Here is a 23,019-nt window from a genome sequence, read left to right as displayed (position 1 = left end):
CTGCCAAGATGACCAGCCAAACCCAACTCCTTACCACCCACCATGCTGCCAAGATGACCAGCCAAACCCAAATCCTTACCACCTATCATGCTGCCAAGATGGACAGCCAAACCCAACTCCTTACCACCTACCATGCTGCCAAGATGGACAGCCAAACCCAACTCCTTACCACTTACCATGCTGCCAAGATGGACAGCCAAACCCAACTCCCTACCACCTACCATGCTGCCAAGATGGACCGCTAAAGCCAAAACCTTACCATCCAGCATTCTGCCAAGAGGGCCATCTAACCCAACTCCTTACCACCCACAATGCTGCCAAGATGACCAGCTAAACCCAACTTGTTACCATCCACCATGCTGCCAAGATGGTGCAACTAACCCAACTCCTTACCATCCACCATGCTGCCAAGATGGTGCCAGTAACCCAACTCCTTCCCCCCACCATGCTGCCAAGATGGTGCCAGTAACCCAACTCCTTCCCCCCACCATGCTGCCAAGATGGCGCCAGTAACCCAACTCCCGACCTCCACCGCGCCCTCAGGTCTGTGCCAGGAGCGGAGCCGGACAGACGGGACTGCGGTGCTCACTCCGACCCTGCGGGCGGAGGACTGGGCGATGTGGGTCTGAGGCACAGGAGCGGCCTCGGCGGCGCAGGGACCGGGACTCCAGGGCGGTGGGCGGGCGGCGCGGCTGCCGGAGGGGCGCCAGGCCCAGGCCGACAGGGCCGGGCCTGGGACCAGGGCCGGGGCCGGGGTCGTCGGGGACCGGGGTCGGCGCCGACCCTGCGGGCCGCACTCCGGGGCTGACCCGAGGCTCGCGCTCCCACGCACGGGGACGCGCACTCACCATGTCTGGCCTCCTCCGATGGCCTTGCAGGGAACCACGCGTGCGGACGAGGGCGCAGAACGCGGCGATCCGTCCGGAGGTCCGCGGAGGAAGAGCGCCTGCAGGGTCCCGAGGAACGAGGCCGGCGGCGAGCCCGCCCCTCCGCGGCCGCGCAATTGGACGACTCCAGCCTGCCGAGCCCGCCCCTTGGCGGCCACGCGATTGGACGACTCCACCCCGCCCGCCCCTCGGCGGCACGCGATTGGACGATTCCACCCCGCCGAGCCCGCCCCCTGGCGGCCGCGCGATGAAACGACTCTGCCCCGAGGGCCGGACGGGGCGCGCTGGCGCGGAGAGCCCGGGCGGAGCTGTGGCTCCGGAGCTCTCCCTGAACGGGTCTTGGCCGCGGTCAGGGCCAGGCCTCGAGGCGGCCGGTGTGATTGATTTGCCGGGCCTTTCCTTACCCCTGGCGCTCACAGTGACGTCCTGTGGTGATCACGTTGGTTCCGGTCTCAGTTAAGCTAGTGCTGCCACGCTGTTAAATAAGGTGAAGAAAGGGTTTTAAAGACTGGTATCCTCCCATTAGTATCAGGACCAATTGTCCTTCCACAAAGCAGTCTTTGGGCCCCCGGTGAAGGAACACCCCCCTTTACCGGATGAGGTGATGGAATCCGAAGGAGTATTTGCTTAGAAGGAATAGCTCATCGCTTGTCCTGACGGTGTTTGGTACTTTGGGGGAGAGACACTGTCCTGACTCAGACTCAATCCTGAATTGAAACAACACAGAGCAACTCTTAAAAAGTCAAAATCCTACAACTTCCCCTAGTGTCCCTTCATGACTAAGAAATATGAGGACAAATCAAAGTGAATTAAGCTTACCAAGAAATCCACATCTTTCTGATTTACCAACTGATCAGGAAAAATAGTGTCTTTTTATACTAAATTCTAGAACAAATAGGATGAACTAATAGGTTTATTTAAACTGATACACAGTTGACAGTCTTCATGAACTAAATCTCCCTGGCTACAATTCTAATATGATTGAAATTAGCAAAAAGTTGAGGAAAAGAAATCTTTGGAAAACTAAAAAGATTTACATTTTTCTGCAATACCTTGAGCCCATTCATACAGTTTTCCCTTTTGCTTCAGAATCTTTCACTTCTTTTTTTTTTTTTTTTTTTTGGGTCGGCTATGGGGCTTGAACTCTGGGCCTGGGCGCTGTCCCTCAGCTCTTCAGCTCAAGGCGAGCGCTCTACCACTTGAGCTACAGCGCCACTTCCAGTTTTCTGGTGGCTTATTGGAGATAGGAGTCTCACGGTCTCTCCTGCCCGGGCTGGCTTTGAACCATGACCCTCAGATCTCAGCCTCCTGAGTAGCTAGGATTACATGTGTGAGCCACCAGCGCCCAGCAGAATCTTTCATTTCTGACACACTCCTTTGTTTCTTGGTCGTGGGGCTTGAACTCAGGCTGTGCACTGTCCCTCAGCTCTTCAACTCATAGCACTCTGCCACAGCACCACTTCTGGCTTTTTCTGCTTATGTGGTACTGGGGAATTAAACCCAGGGCCTGAGTACTGAGTACAGAGTACTGAGGCTCAGGAGGCAAAGCTCGTGGCCCTGGGTCTACTAGAGTCAGTACTTCCGCTCTGGGCTGGAGGGCCGCCTCCTTAGCTGCCTGATCGGCCAAGTTATTTCCTTTGGTTATAGAATCAGTTCCCTTTTGATGGCCAGGGAAGTGCATAATGGCAATATTTGCTGGTTTCCATATGGCCCGGGTAAGGCTTAAAATTTCTTGTTTTTTTTTAATAGCCTTTCCCTCAGCTGTCAGCAGCCCCCTCTCTTGGTAAATGGCTCCATGGACATGCACGGTGGCAAAAGCATACTAACTGTCCATATAAATATTTAGTCTCTTCCCTTTTCCCATTTGTAGGGCTTTTGTTAGTGCCACTAGCTCTGCTCTTTGTGCGGACGTTCCCTGGGGGAGTGCTTCTGCCCACACTATCTCAGTGTCCGTGGTGACTGCTGTGCCCGTGTACCTTTTTCCATCTTGAATGAAACTGCTACCGCCTGTGAACCAGGTATGCTCAGCATGCGATAGTGGCGAGTCTAACAAGTCTGGCCTCTTTTCCTTGGCCCGGTCTCTCTTTTCATGCTCAATTTCACGTTCTCTGTCCTTCCTTTCCAGTCTTCGCTCCTCTGTCTCTCTCTTATTGTAAACCTTTTCCGCCGTGGCTACTAGATCTCTAATAGACTTTTCACCAAGTCTGTCTAGAGCCTACAACTTTCGCTTTATGTCTGGTACAGCTTAATTTATATAGGCAAACATAATCATCTGAGCTGACTCCTGGGTCTCAAGATCATATGGGGTATATTGACTAAAAGCTTCCATGAGCTGCTTAAGATATGCTGCCAGACTTTTACTTCCTCCCTGTCTAACATCATAAACTTTGGCCATATTAGTAGGTCGGCGAGCCACTGCTTTGAGACCTGCCAACAGAGCCTGGCAGTAGACGAGGAGTCGCTCCCTACCTTCAACCGTATTGTAGTCCCATGTTGGTCAGATCTCAGGAAAATAGGCAGCGATCAGGGCAGGATCCGTGATGGGCGATCCTGTGGGCCAGGCATGTTTCCGGGCCACTTTCTGGACACGGTCTCTCTCTTCAGTGGTAAAAAGGACCTGCATGTGGTACTGAGGAATCAAACCCAAGGCTTCGTGCACACCAGGCAAGCACTCTACCACTAAGCCACCTTCCCAGCCCCTCCATCTATTAGTTTCTTACAATATGTTGAATGCTGGATCTACATCTTACCCCTGGAAAGGGGAGAAGGCGAAACTCATTTAAATCATGTAAGTTCAAACAGAGCCAGGTGCTGGTAGGTCATGCCTGTAATCCTAGATACTCAGGAGGCTGAGCTTTTGAGATCTTTAGCCTCTGTTTGAAGCCAGCCCAGGCAGAGAAGTCCATGACTCATATCTCCAATTATCTAGAAAAAAAAAGTGGAGGTGTGTACTAAGTGATACAGCAAAGAAAGAGCATGAGGCCCTGAGTTCAAGCCCCAGTACTGGTGCATGTGCACACACATGCATGTGCGCGCGCACACACACACACACACACACACACACACGTCCAAACACTACTCATCAAAGAGGAGGAAAATGAAGGTTTTCTCTATGCTTAACCCAAGTCTGAGGAGGATGTGCTCCTTGGCATTCTCAAGATTTTTATGATTCAGCAAGAGCAGATGGAATTTTACAATAAACTTTTGCATGCCCACCAATCAGGTTTCTACTCTCTGCCCTTGCTGGCATACCTACTCTATTGCTTTACAACACTACACTCAACACTGTTGTTCAAGGTCTCCTTACCTACCTACCTGTAGTATAGGTTTAGTACATATTGGATACTCTATAACTTTGGGGGGAAATTGTTGCCAACAAGAAACACATCTTACTGAAAGAAAAATAAAGGCTTTTTGGGTTCAAAGACAAAAAAAGATCTGAGCAAATGACCCCTGAAAGCAGGCAGTAGTAGCCTACCTACATATAGACTTCAAACTAAAATCAGTCAGTGAGTGGTGCTATGGCTCAGGTGGTTGAGCATTAGCCTAGACCTGAAGAGCTGAGGGACAGTGCTCAGGCCCAGAGTTCAAGCCCTACTACTGACAAAAAAGATAAAAAGAAATTGCTTTCATAAAATGAGTAGAGCTAGGCACTGGTGACTTGTGCCTGTAATCCTAGCTACTCAGGAGGCTGAGATCTGAGGATCATGGTTCAAAGCCAGCTGGGCAGGAAAGTCTGTGAGACTCTTATCTCCAATAAACCTAGAAAACTGGAAGTGGTGCTGTGACTCAAGCTGTAGAGCACTCCCCTTGAGCTGAAGAGCCCAGGACAGTGCCCAGGCACAGAGTTCAAGCCCCCCAAACCAACAAAAAAAAATGTTGGCTCTTTGGAAAAATAAGATGAATAAATCCCTAATTTTACCAAAAAGAGACCAAGAACTTAGTAAAATTAGAGATGATAATTAGGATATCACAAAGAAATCCAAAGGATCATGAGAGAATACTTTTGATTTTAGCTTGTTATACAGAAGAGAATTTCATTGCTACATAAGAAATCCTTGAGTATGTGTTTAAGCTGGAAAATATGTAAGAAAAATGTCTAGATACAGTTGATTTGCCAAAGAAGATTAAAGCAAGAGAATACCACTTAAGCAGATTAATAATCTCCCAGCAACATAACTGACTTCTACCCCTTGCTAGGTAGTGGTAGTTATGATAACCCAGAGACATGCCTAAAGACAAATGTCTATCATGGCATTTACTGGTATACTATATATATATATATATATATATATATAAATTTTTGCCAGTCCTGGGGTTTGAACTCAGGGCCTGGGCCTTCTTTTGCTCAAGGCTAGCAGTCTTTCGCTCTTCCACTGCCACAGTGGTCACTTCCATTTTTTTCTGTTAATATGGTGTTAAGAAATTGAATCCAGGGCTTTGTGCATGCTAGGCAAGCATTCTACCACTAAGCCCTTAATTTTAACTCTTTTAAAATGAACCTATTTGAAAATTGACATCCAGCCTCATAATTTGCATCTCCTTCCAATGTGCACTTGTTTACATTATCAAGGTTCTGTGATTGCTAACCAGGCACCAGTTTCCTTTTTCCAAATTATTGTACCATAGCTTGAACTCAAGGCCTAGCACTTGCTCGGCTCATTTATTCTACCACTGGAGCCACACCTCTAGCCCTGCCTTTGTTGCTAGTTATTTTGGAGATGTAGTCTTAGGGACTTTTTTGCCAGTCCTGGAACTTGAACTCAGGGCATGGGCACTGTCCCTGAACTGCTTTTGCTCAAGGCCTGCATTCTACCACTTGATCCAGTGTTACGGAGGAGTAGAACCCGTGGATTCATGTATACTAGGCAAGCAGTATTCTACTAAGCCACATTCCTAGCCCTGCTCTCCTTTTTTGTCAGTAATAGGGCGTGAACTGTGGGTTTGGACACCATCTCTGAGCTTTTTTCTGGGGGGGTGGGGCGGGGGTGACGTCATTTTTGCCTTTCTATATCTTGCTTATAGTGGTTACTCTAAAGGTGATACACGTCCCTGAGCTCTTTTGCTGAAGGTTAGTGTTCTACCACTTGTGCCACAGCTCTAATTTTCAGCTTTTTGTGTCTATTTGGTGGTGTCTCATGGAGTTTTATTGCCCAGGCTGACTTTGAACCTACATCCTTTGATCTCAGCCTGAGCTGGGATTACAGGGATGTGACAATGGTACCTGGCCCATTTTACAAATTCTAATATGTGAAGTTGGAAGCTTTAACGCATTGTGAAATATCCTTTCCTGAAAAATAACTCTCAATTTGTGATAATGTACTTCCCTTGGGGTTTTTAGTTTTTCCATCAACTGACCTGAGGAGCAGGGTGCCAGTGACTCATACCTTTAATCTTGGCTATTCAGGAGGCTGAGATCTGAGGATCTCAGCTCAAAGCCAGCCTGGGCAGGAAAGTCTGTAAGACTCTTATCTCCAGTAAACCACTCAGAAAACTGCAAGTAGCACTGTGGTAGAATGCTAGCCTTGAGCTGACCAACTGAGGGATAGTGCCCAGGCCCAGAATTTCAAGCCCCAGGACTGACCAAAAAATAAACTGACCTGAGGAAAAACACAAGGTAGGTTTTTCTCCCTTGTTAATTTTTGATATACAGAACCTGGAGACTTCTTTACAAGATTCAATTTACTGTAGTGAATTATGTGGCAATCCAAACGGATCACACAATGGCTCAACAGAGTATTTATTTCTCAGGTAAAGCTGCACCGTTTGGGGATTTAAGTGGTTAGATCTCCTGACCGCTGCCCTTCTCCGACATAGCTCCAAGGCCACCCTGATGTCGTCAGTAAACCAGTAATTCAGAGGACAGGAGACTTTGTTCCTTGGCCATCACTCATGTCTGTATTGTACTACATAGCCCAGTTACATGGTTATGCCTGCAAGAAGGCTAAAAAAAATCTAAGCATATACATACATGAAGAGGAAATGGCTTTTGAAAAACATTTTTCCAGTAGTCTGGGTATTAAGCTTGGGTCCTGGATACTTTCCCATTGAGCTTTTTTGCACATGGATAGTATTCTGTCACTTGAGCCATAGCTCTACTTCCAGCTTTTTGGTGATTAATTTGAGATTAAAGAACCATGGACTTTCCTGCCCAGGCTGGCTTTGAACTGTGGTTCTCAGATCTCAGCCTCCTAAGTAGCTAGGATTACAGGTGTGAGCCACCAGCGCCTGGCCCTACCATGCAGACCTTTCCCTGTATGAATTTTCTGATGCCTGCTGAGGTGTGACTTCTGGCAAAAGGCTCTTCCACACTTAAAACATTCATAGGGCTTTTCCCCTGTGTGAGTTCTATGATGTTTAGTGAGGGCTGACTTCAGGCAAAATGTTTTCCCACAGTCATTGCACTCATAGGGTTTCTCGCCTGTGTGAATTCTTTGATGTATAGTGAGATCTGACTTATGGCAGAATGTTCTCTTGCAGTATTTACATCCATGTGGCTTTTCACCAGTGTGAGTTCTCTGATGTGAGCTGAGGTTTGATTTAACACAAAAGGACTTTCCACATTCGTTACATTCATAAGGTTTCTCCCCAGTGTGAATTCTCACATGTTTAGTGAGCTCTAACTTCTGGTAGAAAGCTTTCCCACATTCTGTACATGCATAAGGTTTCTCCCCCGTGTGAATGCTCTCGTGCCGCCTGAGGTTTGCCTTCTGGCAAAAGGTTTTTCCACATTCCTTACACACAAAGGGTTTTTCCCCTGTGTGGGTTCTGAGATGCATTGTGAGATTTGACTTCATGCAGAAAGTTTTCCCACACTCATTACATTCATAGGGTTTTTCTTTGGTATGAATTCTCTGATGTGTAGTGAGGCCTGACTTCTGACAGAAGGCTTTCTTACATTCCTGACATTCATAGGGTTTCTCTCCTGTATGAATCCTGCTATGTGTACTAAGGGCTGACTTTTGGTAAAAGCACTTTCCACATTCATAGCATTGGTAAGGTCTATCCCCTGTGTGGATTTTTTGATGCGTAATAAGGCTTGACTTTTGAGAGAAGGATTTTTCACATTCATTACATGCATAGGGCTTCTCTCCTGTATGTGTTCTCTGATGAACTGTGAGGACTGATTTCCTGTAGAAGGATTTCTTGCATTCATTACATTTATAGGGTTCTTTTCCTGTGTGCATTTTTTGATGTTTAGTAAGGTTAGATATTTTAAAGAAAGCTTTCCCACATAATTTACATTCAAAGTTTTTCTTCCTGTCCTGCGTATTTCCTTGAGCAACGGCTGACTCATAGGCACTGTACGTACAAATCTCCACATTAACCCTCTTGTGTGATGATAACAGTACCTCTGAGTTGAAGTTTTTCCCTTGTCCACTACATTCAAAATGCTCTTCTCCAGTGGGACTCTTGTGATTTTGCTTAAGAAGTGCACAGTATGTGAGAGCTTTCCCAGTTATACTACAATCTTCAGATTTCCCTCCAGTACAGGTCTCTTTGAGCATGTTAGAGAGAAGCATGTTTTCATGTATGTTGTTAAACTCCTTAGGGATCTTCCCTGAATAGTTTCCATTATTTATAAGCACATGTGAAAATTGTTTTAAGCTTAAGTTAAGTGTTTTTCCTCCTTTAGCTCTTTCCCCATTTGATATGTTGGTGTTGCCAGGAACTTGCCACAAATGTCTATTGTGATTTTCTTGGTTTTTCTCTATTAGGTCTTCAAATCTCTGGATCTCTGAAATGAGAAAGAAAAGAAAAACAAAACAAATCCATGAAGCATTTCAACAGAATGTTCATGTAAAGTTTTCTCCTACCACTGTGACATAAGGTTTGAAAATCACAAGTATTGAACTGTATGGCTCTTCTTTTCTATTTTTATTTTTTGCCAGTCCTGGGCTTGAACAGAGGGCCTGGGCACTGCTCCTGAGCTTCTTTTGCTCAAGCTACAGTACCATTTCTGGCTTTTTCTGTTTATGTGGTAGAGGAATCAAACCCAGGGCTTTATACATGCAGTCTATCACTAAGCCATATTCCTAGCCTTATAGGACTCTTCTTATTGACTTTATAACAAAGTAATTACACAATAATTATAAATGTAGTTACATTATAACATAATAAATTACATGCATTTTTCAAGCTTGTTTAGTTTTTTTTACTTTTAGTTCAAAGCCAGCTTAGATAGCAAAGTCCATGAGACTCTGATCTTCAATAAAAACCACTAGAAACCCGGAAATGGCGCTGTGGCTCAAGAGGTAGAGCAGTTGCCTTGAGCTGAAGAGTGCAGGGCCAGAGTTCAAGCCCCATGACCGACAAAAAAAAAATTGGTTCCCGTGGCTAACGACCCAGATTATTCTGGTTTTCTCCCATGTTTGAAACCTCTTTCCATGTTCCTGTCCTGGATCCTCCTCGTGATTTATGATGTTGTGGTGTACAGATTTCACTCTTGGACTTCTCTCATCTCCTTATCAACTGTAGATGACCTCCTCTACAAATACGACTCTAAATAACAAATTTGTATCACTGACAGTAAACCCATGAACTCTTGACTCCTGCAGAGGCTATTTACCAGTGAACTATATTAAGATCAAATACAGCTAGGCCAAAGTAAATAATAATCCCCCTAAAACTGTCTTGTCTGACCATCCTTCCTAAATTATCACTTCTCATTTTTTTCCCACTAATTACAAATGCTGATTCAGTTCTAACCCAACCACTTGTGATGGTTAATTTTGACTGTCATGTCAACTTGATTTGAGAAAAAACCCTCGGTGTCTAAGGGCATTTCCAGAAAGAAGGCTTGCCTGAATGTTAGTGGCACTAAAGGTAAGGCCTGGATGAAATGAAAGGATGGGGAATAGCAGCTAGTGCAAGCCTCCTTTTTCTTTCTGCTTCCTGGCTGTCCCAAGGTAAACTGCTTCTTCTCGGCCACCTCCTTTCTGCCATGACTGGAATCTTTAAGTTTTTTGTTTTTTTTTTTTAGGTTATCTTGTCACAGGCATGGGAAATCTACTTTATATAATCATCAGAATGTAAGCTCCAGCCGGGCGCTGGTGGCTCACACATGTAATCCTAGCTACTCAGGAGGCTGAGATCTGAGGATCGCAGTTCAAAGCCAGCCCGGGCAGGAAAGACTGTGAGACTCCTATCTCCAATAAACCACCAGAAAACCGGAAGTGGTGCTGTAGCTCAAGTGGTAGAGCGCTCGCCTTGAGCTGAAGAGCTGAGGGATAGCGCCCAGGCCCAGAATTCAAGCCCCACGACCGACCAAAAAAAAAAAAAGAATGTAAGCTCCATAAAAAAAGGACATTATTTTGATCATTGCTGTTGTAAATACAGCTATAATGTGGCTTAGTGGTAGATAGAGTGCTTACCTAGCATGCATGAAGCACTGGGTTTGATTCCTCAGTAAACAGCAAAACCATGTAAACAGAAAAAGCCAGAAATGGTGCTGTGGCTCAAGTGTTCAAGTGCTAGCCTTGAGCAAACAAAGCTCAGAAACAGTACCCAGGCCCTGAGTTCAAGCCCCAGGACTGGCTAAATAAATAAATAAATCAGGTCTATAAATGTCTAAAAAAATTGGCATATGCAAATGTAGAAAATGAGAGCAACAGAAAAGTATATAGCAAAGAAAATCATCTAAGATAGAAGGGAGGGATAGATATTAAATATTGGGATAAATATAACAAAAAGTTAAGCAAAATAAAAGGTGGAGATATATGAGTCAAGAGCCCTCAGTGGATACTATACAAATGGACCTTTACAGATCAGTGGTAGCAACATCTGCTCAGCTTTCCTGGTCCCTGGCTCCCTGCCTGGGCAGGGAGCAGACTGACCTGAGCAGCTCTGGTTTGGAGGTCCCTTAACCATCCATGGCTCCGCTCCTTGCTCCAATTTGAAAATCACGGCAGGTTTGGTCATGAAATGCCCTGTAAATGAGATACAATATAGGGTTTTGCCAAACTATTAATTCTAATCTTGTGAAGAATGCTAACAACTCACCTTGAGGAACTATTTAGTGCAGGGGTCATTTGAACCTTTTGTTAGAGAGGGTGACACATTCCATTGTCTGGAATTCTACACCAAAAAAGCACTTACCATTACAAATGGTAAGCTGGTTCACCAACAAAGAAAATGCTGCTTCTGGGAGTTACTGGCAATTTTACTCACCCAAGGATGCCAGGCTACTGTAGGTCTCCAGCATCACGTCCCTGTACAAGGTCCGCTGAGCACTGCTCAGGTCCTGCCACTCTTCCCAGCTGAAGTCCACAGACACGTCCTCAAATGACACCAACTCCTGTAATGGCACATTTCTCCTCAACCCAAGTCACCACATTTGGTCACAAGAACAACCTGGGAGTACACTGGTGTGTGTGAATGTCTTACACAGGAGCCGGTTCTTTACTCCACATTAAAAGGAGAAAAGAAAATCACAGAATACTCAGTTCTTTGTGTGTGTGTGTGTGCGCCTGCGTACGCACATGTGCATGAAAGTGTGCACTAGTACTACAGGGCTGTGTCTCAGCTTTTTTCTCAAGGCTGTTTTCTACCATTAGAGCTTCTCTCCACTTCCAGTTTTTTACTGGTTAGTTGGAGATAAGGCTCTCATATTTGTCTGCCTGAGCTGGCTTCAGATAAAACAGTAAACTGCTGCTTCTCTCTCACTTCCTTTCTGCCATAATAGACTAAGACCTCTGAACCCATGACTAGAATCAATCTTTGTTTCTTTCTTTCTTTTTTTTTTGGTCATGGGGCTGGGCCTGGGCCCTGATCCTGAGCTCTTCAGCTCAAGGCTGATCGCGACTTTCACCGAGTCCCTCAGATCTCAGCCTCCTGAGCAGCTAGGATTACAGACCTGAGCCACTGGCGCCCAGCTAATCTTTCCTAAGTTGTTTATCTGTAGAGAAGGCTGAGTTAATGAAACAGAGGAAAGACTGGTCAAGTGGTCACTGATGGCTCACACCCGTAATACTAACTACTCAAGAGTCTGAGTGAGAATCATGGTTTAAAGCCAGCAGGAAAGTCAACGAGACTCTTATTTCCAATTAACAACCAGAAAACCAGATGTGGAGCTGTGGCTTAAAATGGTAGAATGCTAGGCTTGAGCAAAAGAGCCCAAGGACAGCAACTAGGCCCTGAGTTCAAGTCCTGTGACCAACAAAAGAAAAAAAGAAAAGACCATGAAAGTTGCAGTAGATAATTGCAGTGAAGGAGCAATGAGAGAACAGCTAACAATGCTAGACAGGGCCAGGCCGAGAAAGAGGGGGGAGAGGTGGTGACAGAGACAACAAGCGATAGCGGTAGTAGGAAGCCTGTTGACAGTAGAGAGCTGAGGCTAGAGACAGAAACCAGAAGAGCCAGAGATGGCTAACTGCTGTGCTGACTGCCCAGAGCTCAAGGAGCCTCTTTTCTCAACCACATAGCACCCCAGCTATAACAGATCCTAAAATAGTTGTCTACCTGGGCAGACAATAAAGACCCTACCTCAAAATAACTAGCACATGCACAAAACAAAAGGGGCTGGAGGCCTGGGTCAGAGCTGAGTTTTCAAGTGGAAGAGTGCTGGCCTTGAGCACAAAGAGGCTCAGAGACAGCACCCAGGCCCTGAGTTCAAGCCCCACCACTGACCTCCCCCCCTCAAAAAAAAAAAAAAATTAAAAAAAGATTTGAAATCTTAGAACTGCAATAAGACACTTGAGTCCATTATAGTCCAAAAAAGCTGTAATGTTTTGCCAAAAAACACAATGTTCACTGGTGCTGGTGGCTCACGCCTGTAATCCTAGCTACTCAGGAGGCTGAGATCTGAGGACCTCGGTTCAAAGCCAGCCTGGGCAGGAAAATCCATGAGATTTATCTCCAATAAATAGCCAGAAAACTGGAAGTGGTGCTGTGGTTCAAGTGGTAGAACACTAGCCTTGAGCTGAAGAGCTGAGGGACAGCACCCAGGCCCAGAGTTCAAGCCCCATGATGACAAAAATTAAAAAAGGTCTCACAGACTTCCTGTCTGGGCTGGCTTTGAATTGTGATCCTCCTCCAACTTCAGTTGCTAGGATTACAGGCATGAACCACCGGTACCTGGCTATTTCTACATTTTCATTTTAAGTTATAGACCTCATAAAACACTTAAAATACAGTACAAAACAAAATGAAAAACCACTCACCAGAGACATACTCATATTTTGGTGCTCTCGGAGCCAGATCTCTGTGGAAACTGGGAGAAATGTGAGTGACGTGGACTCATAAGAACTGGGGATACTCGATGTTCACTTTCCCACTCAAATTTTTCTGTGCATGAGCTAGGAAACACAAAAAGGAGAACTGAAAAGAAAAAGCTTTTCTGTAGAATAGTCCTTCACACTTCAACAGGGCAATAAATATTTGGCTGAAAACATACAATATACATCATGATAATAATACAACACACAACTTAATTAGGGATTAATAACATGATTATCTACTGACTTAGCAACAATTATATTAGCTAAAAATATAATTTAACTGGGAGAGTGCAAGGGAAGGAGTGACTTTTGTAACCATAAACTCTCTGCTATGTACATCACCTTTATAAAAGGTAAAAAATATTTAAAAATAATTAAAAATTCAAATATGTATATCATTTAAACTAAATAGGAGTATTTGTTTTTGTCAGCCATGGGACTTGAACTCTGGACCTGTGCACTGTCCCTGATCTCTTCAGCTCAAGACTAGTGTTCTACAGAATAGAAGATCCAGAAATAAATCCACAGGCCTACAGCCAGCTGATATTCGACAAAGGAGCCAAAGACATACAATGGAAGAAACACAGCCTCTTCAACCGCTGGTGCTGGGAAAACTGGGCAGCCACATGCAGAAAACTAAAAGTGGACCCCAGCCTATCACCATGCACCAACATCAACTCAAAATGGATTAAAGACCTTAACATTAAACCTGAATCTCTGAAACTACTGCAGGACAGAGTAGGAGAGACACTTGAACTAATAGGAACAGGAAGGAACTTCCTGAACAGAGTCCCAGGGTCACAACAAGTTGGAGAGAGACTTGACAAATGGGACTACCTTAAAATAAAAAGCTTCTGCACAGATAAAGCTATCGCAACCAAGCTAGAAAGACAACCAACTAATTGGGAAAAAATATTTACCAGCAATATATCAGACAAGGGGTTAACATCCTGTATATACAGGGAACTCAAGAAACTAATCCCTCCCAAACCTAACAAACCAATTACTAAATGGGCAAGGGAACTAAAGAGGGACTTCTCAAATGAAGAAATAAAAATGGCAAAGAACCACATGAGGAAATGTTCATCATCCCTGGTGGTGAAGGAAATGTAAATAAAGACAACCCTGAGATACCACCTTACCCCAGTCAGAATGTCCCACATCCACAAATCAGCCAACGACAAATGCTGGAGGGGATGTGGAGAACGAGGAACGCTATTACACTGCTGGTGGGAATGTACACTCATACAACCACTTTGGAAAGCAGTCTGGAGGGTCCTTAGAAAGCTAAAGATTGACCTCCCTTACGACCCAGTCATACCACTTCTAGGCATCTACCCTGAACAACAGGAACCAATATACAAGGACACGTGCACCTCCATGTTTATTGCAGCACTGTTCGCAATAGCCAGGATATGGAAACAACCTAGATGCCCCACCACAGATGAATGGATCCAAAAATTGTGGTATCTATACACAATGGAATATTATGCAGCCATTAGAAATGACAAAATAATGGCATTTGCAGGGAAATGGATGGAGCTAGAAGGAATCATGTTGAGCGAGGTAAGCCAAGAACGAAGAGACAAACAGTACATGGTTTCCCTGATAAGTGGATGATGAATCCAAAATGTTAGGTGATATGACAAAACTAACAGGACTTAAGAAACAAAGAACTCCCACTCATCTGGTTGAACCACTACCAAATATCCCCATGCTACTGATCACATATATGGTATATAACATGTGAGCACCGTTATATATTACAGACTGTGATAGACAATTTGCTCCAGGAAAGTTAGAATGAACTTGTGACTTTAAATGAGCATCATTATTCCGCAATACTGTGAATTTCCGGAAATTATGTAATCACTTAATCACAATCAAAAAAAAAAAAAAAGAACCTCGGGGAAGGGAGGGAGGGAGGGGATGGTAGGGGGAAAACAATGGAGGGGGTAACAATGTTCAAGAGGAAGTGTACTCATTACCTCACTCATGTAACTGTAACCCTCTGTATAGTATCTTTACAATAAAAAAATTAAAAAAAAAAAAAAAGACTAGTGTTCTAGCACTTGAACCACAGCGCCACTTCTGGTTTTCTGGTGGTTATCTGGAGAGTCTCACAGACTTTCCTGTCTGGGCTGGCTTAGAACTGCAATCCTAAGATCTCAGCCTCCAGAGTAGCTAGGATTATAGGTGTGAGCCACCAGGGTCCAGCTAGAACATTTTATTTTTAATTAAATTACTATTATAGCCATGCTTAGGCAGCTCATCATAGCTATGCAGGAGGCTGAGATCTGAGGATTTTGGTTCAAAGCCAGCCCAGGCAGACATATCCAAAAAGTTATTTCCGGGGCTGAGAAGGTGGCTCAGTGGTAAAGTGCTTGCCTTGCATGCATGAGGCCCTGGGTTCGATTCCTCAGCACCACATAAGCAGAAAAAGCCCGAAGTGGCACTGTAGCTCAAGTGGTAGAGTGCTAGCCTTGAGCTGAAGAGCTGAGGGACAGCGCCCAGACCCAGAGTTCAGGACCCATGACGGGCAAAAAATTAAAAAAAAAAAATTAAATTAAAAAAAAAAAACACAAAAAGTTATTTCCAATTACCCAGAAAAATGCTGCACGTGTAGATTTGGCTTGAGTGGTAGAGTGCCGGACTTGAGCATAAAAAGCTAAGGAAGAGCCAGGCTCCAGTGGCTCACACCTGTAATCTCAGCTACTCTCATGAGGTTGAGATCTGAGGACTGCAGTTCAAAGCTATCCCAGGCAGGAAAGTCCATGAGACTCTTACCTCCAATAAATTGACAATAGAGGAGAGCGAGAGGAAGAGGAAGGAAGGAAGGAAGGACTGGGCTTTGCCATTGGCAAATGGAAAAACGGTTCCTGAGGTACAAATATAGATTCCCCATTGTTGCTTGCCCACTAGACATGGTCATATTGTGAAAAGGCCTGAGGCTATTCTGAGGGAACCTGAGACTTACTCAAAAAAGTCAACATAAGTCAGGTACCACTGGCTCACACCTGTAATCCTAGCTACTTGGGAGGCCTGAGAACTGAGATCTCCGGAGATCTTTGAATCATGTTTGAAACCAGCCTTGGAAGGGAATATTAGACTTTTTTTTTTTTTTTGGGGGGGGGGTGTTCGGTCATGGGCCTGAACTCTGGGCCTGGGTGCTGTCCCTCAGCTCTTTAGCTCAAGGCTAGCACTCTAACACTTGAGCCACAGCGCCACTTCCAGCCTTTTTTTCCCCCTGCTTATGTGGTGCTGAGGAATCGAACCCAGGGCCTCATGCATGCAAGGCAAGCGCTCTACCACTGAGCCACCCTCCTAGCCCTCTATTAAACTTTTATCTCTAATTAACTACCAAAAAGCCAGAAGAGAAGCTAGTCTTAAATGAAAAGGCTCAAGGGCAGCACCCTGGCCCTGAAGTCAAGCACAACCAGTGCTGACAACAACAAAAAAGCACAAATCTCTAAACTCTGGAGTGAACCACCGTAAAACAATCAGCCAGTCAAGATACCTGTCAAAAGACTAAAGCCTCATCTGTGATCCAAGCAACTCTAGCCCAAGACCTATCCCCACAAGATGCAGATCCACAGAATAGCAAAGAAAAAAGTTGGTTTACTTGAGTTGAGAAATTATTTGTCTTTTTTTTTTGGGGGGGGGGGGGTCCGGGGGTCCGGTCATGGGCCTGAACTCTGGGCCTGGGCACAGTCCCTCAACTCTTCAGCTCAAGGCTAGCGTTGTACCACTTGAGCCACAACGCCACTTCCCGATTTTTTCTTTTTGCTTATGTGGTGCTGAGGAATCGAACCCAGGGCCTCACGCATGCAAGGCAAGCGCTCTACCACTGAGCCACCTTCCCAGCCCTTGTCTTGTTTTTTCTTTTTGGTTGGTTGTGGGGCTTGAACTCTGGGCCTACGCGCTATCCCAAATTGGCTTTTTAGCTCTAGGCTGGCACTTGTGAGCCACAGTGCCACTTCCTCTTTTCTGGAGATAATCCTGCCCCAGCTGCCTTTGAACAGCAATCCTCAGATCTCAGTCTCCTGAGTAGCTAGGATGACAGGTGTGAGCCACCCATGTCTGATGAGACATTAAGCTTTTTTTAAAAATTAGGTGCTTACCCAGCAAATGTTGATGCACCTAAGCCCCCAAAAGATCAACATATACATTCTTAAATAAAATTATATGGGAGGCCAGGAATGGTGGTACTGAAGAACGTAAATACATACATATATATATATATATATATATATATATATATATATATATATATATATAGACAGCACCTAACAGCCATTTTCGTTTCTGTACCTTTGCTTGCTAAAAACTCTGCTAAAACCTTGACGAGTGGAGTGAAAGAGGCAGAAAACTGGACTATCTTCATCAAAGTAGGCAAGCACCCCCTGAATGAATTTATTAAAAGGTATGGAGTAACATTAATGCTTAATGTAATAGAAATTAGAAGTTATGATTACTAACCGCTATTTTTGCTTCTGTACGAATTGCTTTGTGCTAGATGATTTTATGGTTTTTGTATGATTTTAACTGTGACTGGTTTTAGTTACTCAATAGTGGAATGTCAGCCTGGGAGCCTAGAGTTGCTTAGTAAAAGACTTCAAGGGCTGGGAAGGTGGCTCAGTGGTAGAGCGCTTGCCTTGCATGCATGAGGCCCTGGGTTCAATTCCTCAGCACCACATAAGCAAAAAGAAAAAACCGGGAAGTGGCGCTGTGGCTCAAGTGGTAGAGCACTAGCCTTGAGCTGAAGAGCTGAGGGACAGCACCCAGACCCAGAGTTCAGGTCCCATGACCGGACCCTCCCCGCCCCCCCCCCCAAAAAAAAGACTTCAAAGGGTTTACAGCCCTGACCAAGGGCACAAAGTCCTCAGAAGATAGAGCACCAGAACTCTCCTCCCAGAGGTCTGGAAATTATCCCCACAGCTGCAATGCCCCTCCCGGAGGTCGGGGCAGTAAAGTCCTAGGGAAGAAACATTTATATAAAAGATTAACTCCATTTTTATTTAACACTCCATCTCAGTTCTGCAACTTGACTCGTGACCCACATTAGCCCCAATGCTAGGAATTTATGACAGAAAGCCATGCACAATTCTTGGAGCCATAGATGGCGTTTGCGTAAGGCAGGTGTTAGCCCCCAAGTGGTGTTGCCACCCCAGCCACCTAGGACTAAGAGTTTTTGACCAACCGGTTCTTCAGAGCCCAGGGCGAGACATGCCATGCATTCTGTTGGTCCAGATGTGACTCATAACCGTTTTTGGTCAAGCTATGGACCAACGACATTTTTCTGTAAAGGTCAACCAATCGTATTTGCCAAGCTTAGCTTGCTTTAAATGTTAACCAATCATGTAATTCCTTTGTTTGTAGCTTTGTGTGTGTGTATGTGTATGTGTGTGTGTGTGTGTGTGTGTCCGGTTGTGGGGCCTGAACTCTGGGCCTGGGCGCCAGTCCCTCAGGTCTTCAGCTCAAGGCTACCGCTCTACCACTTGAGCCACAGCGCCACTTCCAGCTTTTTTCTTTTTGCTTTTGTGGTGCTGAGGAATCGAACCCAGGGCCTCAGGGATGCAAGGCAAGTGCTCTACCACTGAGCCACCTTCCCAGCCCTCATGTAATTTCTTATGTAGAAGTTCCTTAAGGTTGTTCAATACTATAAAAACTGTGCTGATTCTATGCTTAGGGCCTCTTAGCGTCACCATGTGCGCGGAGGACCAAGCTCCAGCTTGCAATAAACAGCTCTTTGTTGCTTACATTGATCGTGGTCTCTGGTGGTCTTCTGGGGGTCCCCGAATTCTGGTATAACAGTACATGCCTGTAACTAAAGGATTGTGAATTTGAAGTGAGCCTGAGCTATTTCAAAAGACAAAAATATGTGGAGTTTTGAGAAAGCCTTAGAACATGTCAAATGCAGAGACCTTCACAAACCCATGGAAAAGTTTAAAACTTACAATGTATGTCAACTGGATGGATTTCTGAGACATGTCAGGCATTAACAGTGGGCATGTGAATAGCAAAAGTCAACTTTTACACCTCAATACCTGGTTTTCATTATTTCATGACATATAAAATCTGTTCATAAAATACACTGTAGGTGGGCGCCGGTGGCTCACGCCTGTCATCCTCACTACGCAGGAGGCTGGGACCTGAGGACCGAGGTTCAAAGCCAGCCCGGGAAGGAAAGTCCGTGAGCCTCGATCTCCAATGAACCAGCAGAACACCGAAGTGGCGCTGGGGCTCAAGCGCTCGCCTTGAGCTGAAGTGCTGAGGGACAGCGCCCAGGCCCAGAGTTCAGGCCCCACGACCGACCAAAGAAAAGGTGTGGACAGCGACTGGAGCCCGGCTGGAGCCGGCCCCCGAGGGCTCCACGCAGAAACGGGCGCAGGTCGGGGGCGCGGTCGTCAACGTCCCCCGGGCCGTGCGGGAGCCTCCGGTCATGAATACCCAGCGCCGGCGGGCCCGCGCGGCCCGTGGCTCCCACTCATCCCGGCAGCGGCCGGCGCCGGCAGCCCGCGCGGGGCTGGAGGAGGCCCGGGCCCGGGACCTCCATCCGCTCCGCGCCCCGGGCCTGTGTGGGCCGAAGCCCCGGGCGCCGCTCCGCTCCGCGCCCCGGGGCTGTGTGGGCCGAAGCCCCCGGCGCCGCTCCGCGCCCCGCTCCGCGCCCCGGGGCTGTGTGGGCCGAGGCCCCCGGCGCCGCTCCGCGCCCCGGGCCTGTGTGGGCCGAGGCCCCCGGCGCCGCTCCGCGCCCCGGGCCTGTGTGGGCCGAGGCCCCCGGCGCCGCTCCGCGCCCCGCTCCGCGCCCCGGGCCTGTGTGGGCCGAGGCCCCCGGCTCCGCTCCGCGCCCCGGGGCTGTGTGGGCCGAAGCCCCCGGCGCCGCTCCGCGCCCCGCTCCGCGCCCCGGGCCTGTGTGGGCCGAGGCCCCCGGCGCCGCTCCGCGCCCCGGGCCTGTGTGGGCCGAAGCCCCCGGCGCCGCTCCGCGCCCCGGGCCTGTGTGGGCCGAAGCCCCCGGCGCCGCTCCGCTCCGCGCCCCGGGCCTGTGTGGGCCGAGGCCCCCGGCGCCGCTCCGCGCCCCGGGCCTGTGTGGGCCGAGGCCCCCGGCGCCGCTCCGCTCCGCGCCCCGGGCCTGTGTGGGCCGAAGCCCACGCGGATGGCGGCCACGCGTGGACGAGACCTGGGGGTCGGCTGTCAGTGCCCGGACCTGGGGCCGGCGGCTGGACAGAGCTCGCGGGCGCCGCCGCCGCCCGACCCCGGCCGGCAGGTCCGCGGACTCTCCTCCCGACCCCTCGCTCACCTTTGGAACACCGACCGCGGCAGCACAGGCGGGAGCAGCCCCCGCTCGTGGGGGACTCCGTGGGCAAGATGGCACGGGGCCGGGACTGCGCACGCGCGCGCGCACACGCCACGCCAGCCCCGCGGCCTTGAGCGCTGACGTCACGGGCGGGGAAACTACATTTCCCACAAGACGTTGAGTTCCCGCTTAAACCGGGCCAAGTCCGTCCGGCTACCGGAGACCCTGGGCGAGGTGGGCGAGGCGGCTAGTACCGTCCCCGCCTGTCCCCACCCCTGGGGCCGAGCTACAAGCCCGCGCCGGTGGCTGGCGCCGGGCGGCTGAAGCCTGAGGACCGCGGTTCGAGGCCAGCCCGGGCAGCAACGCCCTGGACAGCTTCCTGGGCGCCGTCCTCGAGCCGTGCCCCGCCGGCGCCCGCCACGTGGGCCGCAGCGCCACGGCCGGTGTCCTGCGGCTTACTGGCGATGAGTCTGGCGGGCTTTCCCGCGGCCCTCAGCCCCCGCACCGGGGGCCCGGCGCCCGGCTTCTTTACAGTTCTTGTTGGTGTGGGGTTTGAACTCGGGGCCTGGGCGCGGCCCCTGCGCTCGGCCGTTGGAGCCGCGGCTCCGCTTCCAGTGTTGTGGCGGATAACGGGAGCAAGCGCCTCACAGAGGGCCTGGGTTCGAGTCCTCAGCACAGACACAAAACGCCAGACGTGGAGCTGCGCTCAGTGGTAGAGCGCCACCTCGAGCAGAAGGACTCAGGGACAGCGCCAGTTCCGGAGTGCGAGCCCCAAGCCTGCCAAACAGCAAAAACAAACCCTCAACCTCAAACCTCAGCCTCCTGAGCTGCTGCGTTTGCCGGTGTGAGCCACCAGTGCCCGGCTTTATGCTGACTTTATATGAATTGCTTTCTGGGGCTGGGAAGGTGGCTCAGTGGTAGAGCACTTGCCTTGTATGCATGAGGCCCTGGGTTCGATTCCTCAGCACCACATAGGCAGAAAAAGTCAGAAGTGGCGCTGTGGCTCAAGTGGTAGAGCGCTAGCCTTGAGCTGAAGAGCTGAGGGGACAGTACCCAGGCCCAGAGTTCAGGCCCCACGACTGGACTCAAAAAAAAAAAGGCTGGACTATGGACATGGTATTTTGTGAATGATCTTTTAAATAAAATAACCTTATGTAATGTTAAAGGAAAAAAAAAGAATTGCTTTCTGTTTCTCACTAACTTTAAGGCAATCCTTGTAGAAACCACTTGTGAAAGCCAGAAAAGCTGAGGTGTGAGACCTGAAAGGACTGGGAGTTTGGAAGGCCTTCTTCCCACTCTCAGGACTGGGTTTCCTGGAAAGGTCAATCAGTCCTGGCTTAACAAGAATTCCCATTTCTATACTGGGTGTGTGAGCTGTTTCCACCCTGAAATGCTTGGGAGTAGACTAATGTTTAATCAAATTGTAAGCTCTCATTCCTAAGATAAGGAGGTCTGCCACCACTAGTATACAAAATGCTGCCACTCGTTCTGTTTAAACCTTACTGTCTGCATACTTTCCTATAGGAAACCAACAAAAAACCTTGGTGAATGGAACATTGGGATTTGAAGCTGGCATCCCAAATCTCAACTCCATAGTCCAGTCTCCATTGCTGACTTGTGCTTTGGTTGCAGTGTGTTAAGGGGCACGTGCTGGCCGGGCGCTGGTGGCTCATGCCTGTAATCCTAGCTACTCAGGAGGCTGAGATCTGAGGATCGCGGTTCAAAGCCAGCCCGGGCAGGAGAGACCGTGAGATTCCTATCTCCAATAACCACCAGAAAAACCGGAAGTGGCGCTGTAGCTCAAGTCCTAGAGCACTCGCCTTGAGCTGAAGAGCTGAGGGACAGCGCCCAGGCCCAGAGTTTAAGCCCCATGGCCGACCAAAAAAAAAAAGGGGGGGGGCACGTGCTGGCTTGCAACCACCATGTACAAGAACCACACAAAGCATTCTACTAACAAGGCCTATTAAGCTCTCTCAACTATGGTTACAGTGTCATTTGATAATTACACAGGTTAAGGTCTCAGTCTTACAGGAATGCCTCTACTATCCCCAGTTGTCACTTCTAACCAACCAGAGATAGTTTCTAACAATCCCCCATTCCACACAATTAAGAAAGAACTTCTATTACCACTAGAAAAAAATAAAAAGAATCTTCTTAGAAAAGCTAGGGCTGCCAGGCAGAGGTGGATCATACCTGTAATCCTAGCTACTCAGGAGGCGGAGATCTGAGGATCAAGGTTCAAAGCCAGCCGGAGTCGGAAAGGCCGTGAGACTCATCTCTAATAAACCATCAGAAAACTGGAAGTGGCACTGTGGCTTAAGTGGTAGAACACTAGACTTGACCTGAAGAGCTGAGGGATAATGCCCAGGCCCAGAGTTCAGGCCCCACAACCAATAAAAAAAGAAAAGAAAAGCTAGGGCTATGCCAGGCCCTGGTGGCTCACGTCTGTAACCCTAGCTACTCAGGAAGCTGAGATATGAGGATCTCAGTTCAAAGCCAGCCTAGGCAGGAAAGTCTGTGAGATTCTTATCTCAAATTGACCACCAGAAAACCCGAAGTGGAGCTGTGGCTCAAGTAGTAGAGTGCTCACCTCCCTCTGAAGAGCTGAAGGACAGCACCT

At 47.8% G+C, this 23,019-nt stretch overlaps 1 protein-coding gene across 2 annotated transcripts; it reads right to left on the bottom strand.

Moving 5' to 3' along the window:
* Nucleotides 1–6,610: 6,610 nt before the first annotated feature.
* LOC138810728 (zinc finger protein 717-like) lies at nucleotides 6,611–20,476 on the bottom strand. 2 transcript variants are annotated; one of them, XM_069997915.1, is made up of 5 exons: nucleotides 20,403–20,476; nucleotides 13,049–13,183; nucleotides 11,058–11,184; nucleotides 10,724–10,816; nucleotides 6,611–8,625 (listed from the first exon to the last, which is right to left on the bottom strand). In XM_069997915.1, the coding sequence occupies exons 2-5, from the start codon at nucleotides 13,061–13,063 to the stop codon at nucleotides 7,079–7,081; spliced, it is 1,782 nt and encodes a 593-aa protein (XP_069854016.1). In that variant the 5' UTR covers nucleotides 13,064–13,183; nucleotides 20,403–20,476; the 3' UTR covers nucleotides 6,611–7,078. The 2 variants fall into 2 exon arrangements, with proteins under 2 accessions (XP_069854016.1, XP_069854017.1); XM_069997916.1 differs by lacking the exon at nucleotides 20,403–20,476 and having other exon boundaries at nucleotides 13,049–13,446.
* Nucleotides 20,477–23,019: the final 2,543 nt, after the last annotated feature.

This window comes from Dipodomys merriami, unplaced genomic scaffold, assembly GCF_024711535.1.
Source record: "Dipodomys merriami isolate MVZ:Mamm:240054 unplaced genomic scaffold, mDipMer1.0.p SCAF_508, whole genome shotgun sequence".
Classification (NCBI taxonomy): Eukaryota; Metazoa; Chordata; class Mammalia; order Rodentia; family Heteromyidae; genus Dipodomys; species Dipodomys merriami.
This window is presented reverse-complemented; position numbering and strand designations above follow the sequence as displayed.